This window comes from Medicago sativa, chromosome 2, assembly GCF_051527215.1.
Source record: "Medicago sativa cultivar Bolivia chromosome 2, Bolivia_mono, whole genome shotgun sequence".
Classification (NCBI taxonomy): domain Eukaryota; kingdom Viridiplantae; phylum Streptophyta; class Magnoliopsida; order Fabales; family Fabaceae; genus Medicago; species Medicago sativa.
Window position 1 is genome coordinate 17,990,950 of NC_140750.1, and position 10,065 is coordinate 18,001,014.

At 32.9% G+C, this 10,065-nt stretch overlaps 1 protein-coding gene across 4 annotated transcripts; it reads left to right on the forward strand.

Annotated features, from left to right (window-relative positions):
- The first annotated feature begins 3,710 nt into the window (after window positions 1-3,710).
- LOC146945136 (uncharacterized) lies at window positions 3,711-8,982 on the forward strand. 4 transcript variants are annotated; one of them, XM_085743497.1, is made up of 5 exons: window positions 3,711-3,820; window positions 4,795-4,858; window positions 5,021-5,162; window positions 7,685-8,149; window positions 8,610-8,982. In XM_085743497.1, the coding sequence occupies exons 2-4, from the start codon at window positions 4,811-4,813 to the stop codon at window positions 8,131-8,133; spliced, it is 639 nt and encodes a 212-aa protein (XP_085599623.1). In that variant the 5' UTR covers window positions 3,711-3,820; window positions 4,795-4,810; the 3' UTR covers window positions 8,134-8,149; window positions 8,610-8,982. The 4 variants fall into 4 exon arrangements, with proteins under 4 accessions (XP_085599623.1, XP_085599624.1, XP_085599625.1 ...); XM_085743498.1 differs by having other exon boundaries at window positions 3,805-4,020; XM_085743496.1 differs by lacking the exon at window positions 3,711-3,820 and adding an exon at window positions 4,631-4,659.
- Window positions 8,983-10,065: the final 1,083 nt, after the last annotated feature.

Here is a 10,065-nt window from a genome sequence, read left to right on the forward strand (position 1 = left end):
TTGTGTCTTATTTTATTTCCATTATACAATTTTGTACGTAATTCACGGGTCTAATTTAGGATGACAATTAATACAGCAATCGTGTGTTATTCTATTTCAAAAATTAAAATAATATGCAATCTTGTTATAAATGACAGTTACTACAGCCTGTAATGAAATGACTTTATGGCGTGTATTAAATGTGAGGAGGTCAAGCGTCGACATAAATGCTTTAGAATGAGCGGGAAAATGCTACCTTTAAGGTTAGGGTTAGGGTTAGCTTGACCTGACAAACTTTATTAAGATTATTAAGATTTTCATTCAATTTTTTTTTAGAGGGAAATATTTTCATTCATTTTTGTTTACCTTAGCTTCCCTCCATCATATTAAGTAAGATTATTAAGATTTTCATTCATTTTTGTTTACCTTAGCTTACCTTAGCTTCCCTTCAACTTTATTAAGTGACATTGTAGGACATTATATGAGTGCATCTCTAAATCGGTATTTGAACTTTGATTTGTTACGTTGTTGAAATATAGCATCTTTTAAGAGATTCAACCTAAGTTTTTTTTTTAAACAAGTTGAAATGAGATATATTAATAAACGAAAAATCATTATATCTAGCACAAGACGTACCACAATAAAACACTCAAGTACAAACACTTACAACACTGAATATACTAAATATTAAGTGATAAATACCTCCTCTGTCTCATATAAGAAGTCTCATTTGAATTTTACACAGGTGTTAAGGAAATTATGTTGACTTCAATGGTAAATTATGTGTCATTTTCTAAAACACTTTTGTTAATTATAGTTAGGGGAGTAGCTATAGATGATTGAGATGCAATAAATAAGAGTGTGTTAATTGAAAAGAACAAAAAATGTTGTATTGATATTGTAAAAAAGACAAATAATTTGAGGCAATTTTTCTTTTGAACGAGAATAATTTGAGGCAAATAAAATTAGAAAAGATGACAATTTTGTTATATTAATCTCTCAATATACTTACTTATAGTGATATCAATCCTATAAATACTTACTTATTGTCATATCAATTCATATCTGAAAAATGTTAATGTGAGCATTGATGGATTATTTTAGTGTCCGAACTATTTTGATCAACGTAATATATGGGCTATTTTAGAATTCCAGTACATCGAAGGATTATTGTAACACACAAAAAAAAAACTCACTTATGTTGGTCCAATGGTGTTGACTTGAAACCTTTAAATGTACTGCTCTTCAAGATATTAGATTTGATTTTTTTTCCTCTATTAATTTGGATCGACTAATTAAAAGACTTTTTTTTTTAAAATTCAAATTAGTCGATCCAAATTAAAATCAACCAAATTCGATTAGTCTAAATATTTATAAAACGTGTTGAAAGTTGCTTTTCTGACATAGAATACTTCCAATTGACACATGGAAATGACCGTGTTACCCCCAATGGCAGTTAACAGCCGCTGGCTAATGCGCCGGTAGTTAACAACCGCTGGTGTCTTCCAGCGGCAGTTAACAGCCGCTACGTGCGTTCTAAGATGCACCGTCCTTTTCACCATTCAACCTCTTTTCCTTCATTCATTCAACACATATTTTCCTACATTTTTCCCCTATAAAAACCCTCACATTCTCACATTTCCTCACATTCTCTCCTCCTTACTCTCATTTCCACTTTACTTCTTTACTCTTACTTGTGTTCCTTTATTTTAGTTTTTATTTTCATTTATTTATATAAAATCCGAATAAAATCTAACGTGAATTCAAATAATTAAAATTCGAATAAAATCTAACGTGAATTCGAATAAATATTGCGTATCGAATAAGTAAATTATAATAAGTACACAACATTAATGCAAATAAAAATGGCGTATTGAATAAATAAATTCGATAAGTACACAACATTAATTCTTAGACAATTTTATTTACATATAATTACATTACGTAAAAGACATGTACGTCAACTATCATTACATTACATTCGGAAATGTACCTTCCAACTACAACAATTATCTTACCTTTGAATGGGGTCAATTCAAACTAGCTAAACAGCAGGACTCCAGCATTCGTCCAGAAGTGCTTTTGTTCCATTCCAAATGTTAAATTCTTGTTGGTCTTGGTTTAAAATGATAGTATCTAAGTGCCAACGGAATGAGGTCCAGATCTTGACACTTCGATACCATCATTTAAACGAAGCCAACAAGAAATTAACACTTAGAATGGAACAAAAACACTCCCGGACGAATGCCGGTGTCCTGCCATTTAACTAGTTTGAATGACCCCATCCAAAGGAAGACAATTGTTGTAGTTGGAATGTGCATTCCAACTACAACAATTGTCTTACCTCTGAAATGTGGTAAATTCAAACTTGCCAACCAAGAGGACTCAAGCATTTTGCTGGGCATTCATGCTTTCCTTTGAAAAGAATAAATTTTTGTCAGGCTTGATTTAGATGATGATATTCAAGTGCCAACGAAATGAGGTCCATTCCTTGACACTTAATACCATCATCTAAGCAAGCCTAACAAAAATTTAATCTTTTCAAAGGAAAAACATTAATGCCCAGCGAAATGCTTGAGTCCTTGCCGTTTAGCAAGTTTGAATCACCCCATTTCATAGGTAAGACAAATGTTGTAGTTGAAATGCACCTTACCCTAACTAATGACGATCTTCTGGCGGAATCAAGTTGTTGATGATATCTTCAGTTGATCTCAGCAACGTCACCCGCATATCGATCCACTGGAACTTGGTGTGCTCCCAAAACATGCTCGTCACGTTTTCGTCGTTCTTTAACTCCGCCCAAGTGAATGATACGCTCCCCTCGTCGAGCTTTGGACGTTTATACCGAACATTTTGCACCCTCCTTGTGTCTCTTGGGTTGACTCCTTGGTTGAATTCATTCAGTTGATCCTTGAGATCTCTTAACGTTACATCAAGGCACCGAACCTTCAACCTCTGAGGTTCTCCGCCGTTGAATGTTGCATGAACGTCGATCCACCCGGCCATTGTTTCAAATCTACACACATAGAAATTAAAAATAATCAATGAAAAACTCATTCAAACGCTTGTAGTGAAAATTTGTCATAAACCCTAAAAATCCTAAACAAACCCTAAAAAATTTATAAAATTCGAAAATAAATTATAAATTCAATCAATATAACTTCATTATAACAGATATTCATAATATATGTCAATAGCATTTTAGATCTACAACATAACTATATTAACAACAAATATTCAAACCCTAAAAAATTTATAAAATTCGAAAAAAATTAAAATTCGAAAAAAAATTATACATTTAAGCAATATAAGTTCATTATAACAGATATTCATAATATATGTTAATAGCATTTCAGATCTACAACCATAACTATATTAAAAACAAATATTCAAAATTTAATAATTAAACAACAACTAAAATTATAAACATATAAACACATATACTAACTAAAATGTATGACAATAACATAAGTGATAACTTACTTGTGATTTAGTGGAAGAAATTTTGGATGATTTGGTAGAGTTTTTAGAGAGAGAGAGAGTGAAATTTTGAGAGAAAAAATGGTGATAGTGATGATGGAGGGACTGTCTGGAATATGGCCACTGACGTGAATATATCACAAACACAGCGGTAGTTAACAACCGCTGGCACTCAGCGATAGTTAACAACCGACGTGTTTCCCAACGGTTGTTAACTACTGCAGGGGTATTAAGGTCATTTCCATGTGTCAATTGGAAGTATTCTTTGTCAGAAAAGCAACTCTCAAACGTGTTTATACTCTACTCTCACAAACACACTCAGTTTTCCTCTCCCTCCAAAGTCCTAACACTCTCACGCTCGGTTAGTTTTCTTCTCTCTCTCTCTACTCCACTCGTCTCTCTCTCTCTCTCTTGTTTCTCAAAAGCTTCATTCACAAATTCGGTTATGGTTAGGGTTTCATAATTCGCATTTCGCAAAATGTTGTACAAACATTCTTAATTTTCATTCTCCAATTCGGAAATTATGAATTGATTCTACTTTTTCATTCTTCTTCGTTTTAGGTAATGCACTAATTTTCGATTTTTCTGTTTTGCGCTCAAATTCTATTTTCTTAAACGCGATGTTAATTCTTGGTTTCGTAATGCTTTGCGTTTTTCTTTTTCGTTCTGTTATTTAATTATTATTTTTATCGTTGCGGAACTCGTGATTGTGCTTGTGGTTGATAGTTTAATTAATTTATTTTTTGTTGTGGAATTGATTTTTCTATTGGTAAGATTTTGAGGTAAGATTTTTATCATCAATGTCGATGTGTCTGTGTATGCGCTTCATAGATTTACGGCCTGTTTGGTTCAACAACTTATTTACAGCTTATAGCACAAGTGCTTATCGAAATATGTGCTCGTTATAAGCTTTCTTAAGCTGTTTCTATAGGAAAAGAAAAATGACATTAAGTTGTTTATATAAGTTTTATTGGAGAACATATGAAAATAAGTTGAAAAAAGCTTATGAAAATTGTCATAAAGCTGTTTTTAATAGTTCTCCCAAACAGTATCACGAAACTTATGTCAATAGTTACGCCTGAATAAACCAATCCAAACAAGCTTAATAAGATTGGTAAAGTTGATATGTCAGTGTAATGTTTGTTGGGTTTCATTCGTATTGGTTCCTCGTTCATTGAGAACTGGCATGCAAGTGTTTTTGTATGTTATAGACTTATAGTTTAGTTTATCTGTTTTTAAACTCTTTGAAATTTTGGCCTATGTGTGATGTTAGTTTTCACAGTATTTTGAGTTGTTACGTGTGCTTATATGTTTCATTCTTGTGACTGTCTACAGTGGTGGCAGTTGTGATATGGAAACGTACAATGTTTCTCAAGCTAGGAACCAGAATGCTTACTGGGTAATTTTTAATAAATTTTGTAATTTCTTGACTTCCGAACTTTAATATACCAATAGTTGTTTAATGAATTGATTTTCTTTTTAATATAATGATTGTATGTATTGTTACTACTGAGGTTGTATGATAGTCAATAATGTGTGTAATTTTATCATTTTGGTTTAGGTTGAAGGGGCTGATATAAATTCACAGTTCACAAGCTCAAACTTTGAACAATCTGGAGTAATGAATAATGAAGGAGCCCCTGAATTTGTTGATCAGAGCATGTATTACCCTGCTGCCACCAATTATGGGTATTATTGTACAGGTAAATTTAAAATGGATTTGCAAGTTTGTTGGTTTTGGTGGTAACTGGTATTTTATACATCATATTAATGATTTATTATTTGGTGGATTTAGGATTCGAATCACCCGGGGAATGGGAGGACCAATGTAGGATTTTTGGTGTAGATGGTCCTGATGTCCAGTTTTGATGGATTATTTTAGTGTCAGGACTATTTTGATCAACGTAATATACAGACTATTTTAGAATTTCGATACATTGAAGGATTATTGTAACTACTCGTAATAGTATCAAAAGGGAGTGGTTAACACAAAAAAAAAAAAAAAAAATCCACCTGTGTTCGTCCGGTGGTGTTGGTTTGTGACCTTGAAGTGTGCTTTTTTTCAAGATCTCAAGTTCAATTGTTTCCGGTTTTAATTTGGGTGGGCTACACAAAAAAAGGTGTCTGATTAATTAAAATCAACCAAATTTGATTAGTCTAAATTTTTAAACAACGTGCGCTATGTACGTGTCACTTTACCAGAAAAGGTACCGTAATTTTCAAATTTACATTACCATTTGATTTGTTACAGTTTAAATTAAGTTTATTATATTCATATCTACATGTTATTAACGGAAAGTTGCTGTGCTGCTTCCAATTCATAACCTAGTTCATAGTTAGGGTTTATTTTTGTGGCATAGTAAAGAATTGTTGCTGATACATGTGTAATGTGTATATTAAAGATTCTGGTGCTTTTTTTGTATTTGTTACAATCTGATTTTGATTCAAGGAGTCTAATGTTTGGGGAGTATGAATCGCCTTTTGTCATGTTAGTGTAGCTAAACTTCATTTAGGATATATGAAACTAAATGCTTTAATCTCAATAAGAAGAAACATAGATGGTTAAAGGAAGGGGATGCGAATACAGGGTATTTTCATGTGTGTGTTAAGAATAGGGGAAGTTCAATTCGATCAAGGCTTTAACGTGTGAAATGAAAATGGGTGGGTGGAAGGGTCCAAGTAGGTTAGGGTGGAAACAGTGAGGCATTTCAAGCATCATATATTTTTTCCGGAAAATTGGAAGGTTAACTAGATTTTGGAAGTATTCTTGGTTAGAGAATCAACCAATTCGACTGTGGTTTCCTCGTTTGTTTAATATATGGGAGCAAATGGCTAGTGTGGTTGGTTGGGGATATAGGTGTATGGGAGAGTAGCCAAAGGCATTGGCCTAGTGCACAAGTTATCCGAATTGTTATCGGATGTGTTTTTATCGGGGGAAGAAGATAGTTGGGGTTGGGTGCCAGAAAAAGGTGGTGTGTTTTGGGGTCAAATCAAGTCATACTTTCCTAGTTAAAATCTATCTTATCCCGTCAGAGAGGCTGGCTTCGGAAGCATATATTTTCAATCAGTTATGGAAGAGCATGGCACCTTCAAAAGTCTGTGTTTTCTCTTGGCAGTTACTTCTTGATCGCATTCCAACAAGAATGAATCTGTCCCGCAGAGGGGTTATCCCTCAATCAGATTCAGACATGTTGGACTTTGTTTTGTGTGGATGGGACCAGAAAATTCTGTCCATCTATTTCTACACTTGAGTTTTTTGCATCCGTCGTTTGGTGTGCGGTGTCCTGGTGGCCAGGTGTCGTCATTGTCAGCCACCAGACTTGTTTGTTTCTTTTTCTTTTTTATCTGGGTCTGGCAGCAGTAAGAAGGTGAGGAAAGAATTGAAATTGGTTTGGCATTCGGTAATTTGGGTGATCTGGAAGTCCAAGAAGGAAAGCATTTTCAATAATTGCATAGTTGCAGCTTTAGAAGTCGTAGATGAATCCAAAGGATTGGCGTAGCGTTGGTTTTTAGTGAGGATGGCCAAGACCCCTTTCCCTTTTTATGAATGGTTTCTGCTTCAAACTGTTCTTGACTCAAAACTAAAAGCTTTTCCTCTTAAACTTCCACTCGAGTCATATGTTTTCTTGGATCTAGGTCTCAAATTCCTTGCTTAATTCCAGAAAACTCAGAGCCTCTAATATATAACTAATAACCTACATGTGGCTGTAAGTCTCAAACAAATACTACGAACCCCTAGTTGAAGTCTCTTTGGGGCAGGAAAATCACGTGGGAAAATTGGCACGTACAAAGCTAGCTACTGCTTTTATTATTTGTATTTCATTCTTATTGTGGAAGCACTTTGCGATAAAGAGTCTAGTGGCCAATAAATGAAGAGATATTCTATCATGAATTGTATCTTTAGTCATAATCTGTAAAAATAAACATCACACACAGAAATGTGAAAGAAAAATGAATAATAATGATTCTCAATATTGGGATTTTTAACATATCCTGAAAAGGAAAAGGAAATTTCACAAACCTTTTCATTTGGGAAAACTTGATCAGAAGCTGAGCTATATTGGCCATTGGCATCCAGAAACCTTTTATCTGCCTTTTCTTTCAATTTTTTCTGAACATCAGCTGCTGCTTCAAATATATTACTTTGTATAGAAGAAATAATTTATTCATTTGTGATTCTTTTTATCTAATATTGATACATTTTTCCATTCTGTAAAATGTACAGGCAAACGAAAAATGCAGCTAAACAAAGAACAATGGCTGGCGGCGGCAATTTTATCATCTATAGCTCAAGTAACACTGATGTCCGTTTTGGGTTATCCTTATCAGAAAGATACCATACTATTAAGCTTTGGGCAGGCCTGTTTTCATCTCTTACCGGCAATTTTGTGGAATGTCTTGTTCGTGGTGACCTTTGTCTATGCATTTGTCTCCATAGTTCAATTGACATCGTCTTTGGCCTTTCGTGTGCCCATTCTCGGTATGCTATGTCTTAATTTTGTCTATGGTTTATTCAAGTGGCTGATTAAAGCATCAAGGTTCAATGTCCTATACTACTCCTTAAGAATCAATGGCGCCTTGTTTATGTCTCTCTGGGTTCTTGGTTTTCTTATTTTGGACATGATTGTGCTTTTTCTTGGTGGAGATTTCGACGAGAAAGTAGAGGAGGAGTAATGTGATTCGTAATGAGGTGAAAGTTATTTATTATTACATTGTTCTCAAATTCTATCTCTCTCTCTCTCTCTCTCTCTCTCTCTCTCTATATACATATATATATATATATATATATATATATATATATATATATATATATATATACTTTATATGCAAAGGAAAAAAATGAAAAAATGTGGGAATTTTATTTCAAAGTTATCTTTCAATTGGTCATCACTATGAAAAAAATGAAGATACTCCACTGATGTTGGAACCTTTCATCATAAAAGAACATTTATCTTGTCACTAAGCCCAGTTTTACGACGATGAATATAAAAATACATGTGAACTTTCAAATTCTTTACCTTGCTTATGTTGTGTTAGAATATTGTTGATAAAATATTGTTACATTTGGTGTTTTGTCTCAATTTCTATTTGGTCCTGTGGTTTTTTTTATTAGTGTCATCCAAGACTTACTCTCTCTTGTCTTCATGTAGGTTTCCTCCACACTAAATTTGAGGAAAAAAATTCTTAAGAGGGAGGGTATATGATGTGAACCTCTAGACTTGTGAAGCAATGAAGATTTGAATCAATACGAGAAAATGCAGAATTTTAAGATGTAAATTGGTGAAACACTTAAATTGGTGAAACACTTGTAATTGTGTAGTTTTATTTTGGAGCATGTATCTAGTCCCCTTTGACTTTTAGTTTTTCTTGAGCTTCCATAGTGGGTTTGAGGCTTATTAGCCTTGACTTTGTTGAAGCCTCTTTTTGTTGAATCCGGAGTGGGTTTGAGGAAATATATAAGCCTCTTTTTTAGTACATTTGGATAGCTTTGAATGAAATTAGAAATTTAATCTTTTGGTTGAAGTGAAGTGAGAGATAGCATTGCTGCTCTTGTGGCGGTTCTTCTTTAAAGATCTTATCATTCTTTCAAGAATGAGACAATCATTCTTCACATTTCTTTTAATCTCATCGTGTCTTATATGTTTCCTATTCTTAGACTTTCTTAGCTATTTACCTCTTTGATTTAAGACATTCACAATAGAGAAATGCTAGAGTCACGCCTTTGGACACACTCTTTTAACACACACCAATCATAGCCGACCACATCATTCACTTATTTTAACTCTTTTACTGGGAACAATAGAGTGAAACATCCTTATATAATGAATCATTCTTAGATTACATCGTTGGTATCGCAAAGTTAAATGAAAACATTTGTAATATGTACTCAAGTGCGAAATTATGAGTTTGTATGATATAGCTTAGGCTACCCCAATTTTATTTTATTTTTATTTGAATAGATTATTATATTTTATAATTAGCTATCTTAATCTTAATAATATATGTTTAGATATCATAAATGAGTTTATTTGTCAAAAACCAGTAGAGATAAGAAAGTTAAAAGATATCTACTTATTTGATAGATGTATTTGGTTTTATTTTTGAAACAATTAAAGTTCCCAATCTTTCTTGAAAACTTATAAAAAAAAATGTGAATTCTGTGCTACCAATTAACCAAAAAAGTTCCATACGCAAAATTTTAAAAGAATATTGCTTTATTTTAAAAGAATGTAAGTTCACCATTTTTTTAAAATGTTCAAATCTTTATCACTTTACAAACTCATTGATGGTTGAAAGAATGTTTCTCTCTTAATAAGGAATTTGATCCTATTTATAAGAAACATTTTTATAAAAAAATGTGAATTCTCTGCTACCAATTAACCAAAAAAGTTCCATACGCAAAATTTTAAAAGAATATTGCTTTATTTTAAAAGAATGTAAGTTCACCACTTTCTTAAAATGTTCAAATCTTTATCACTTTACAAACTCATTGATGGTTAAAAGAATGTTTCTCTCGTAAGAAGGAATTTGATCTTATTTATAAGAAACATTTTGATTAATAAAAGTTGATGTATCTAGTTTAAAATATGGACTAGATACATCCAC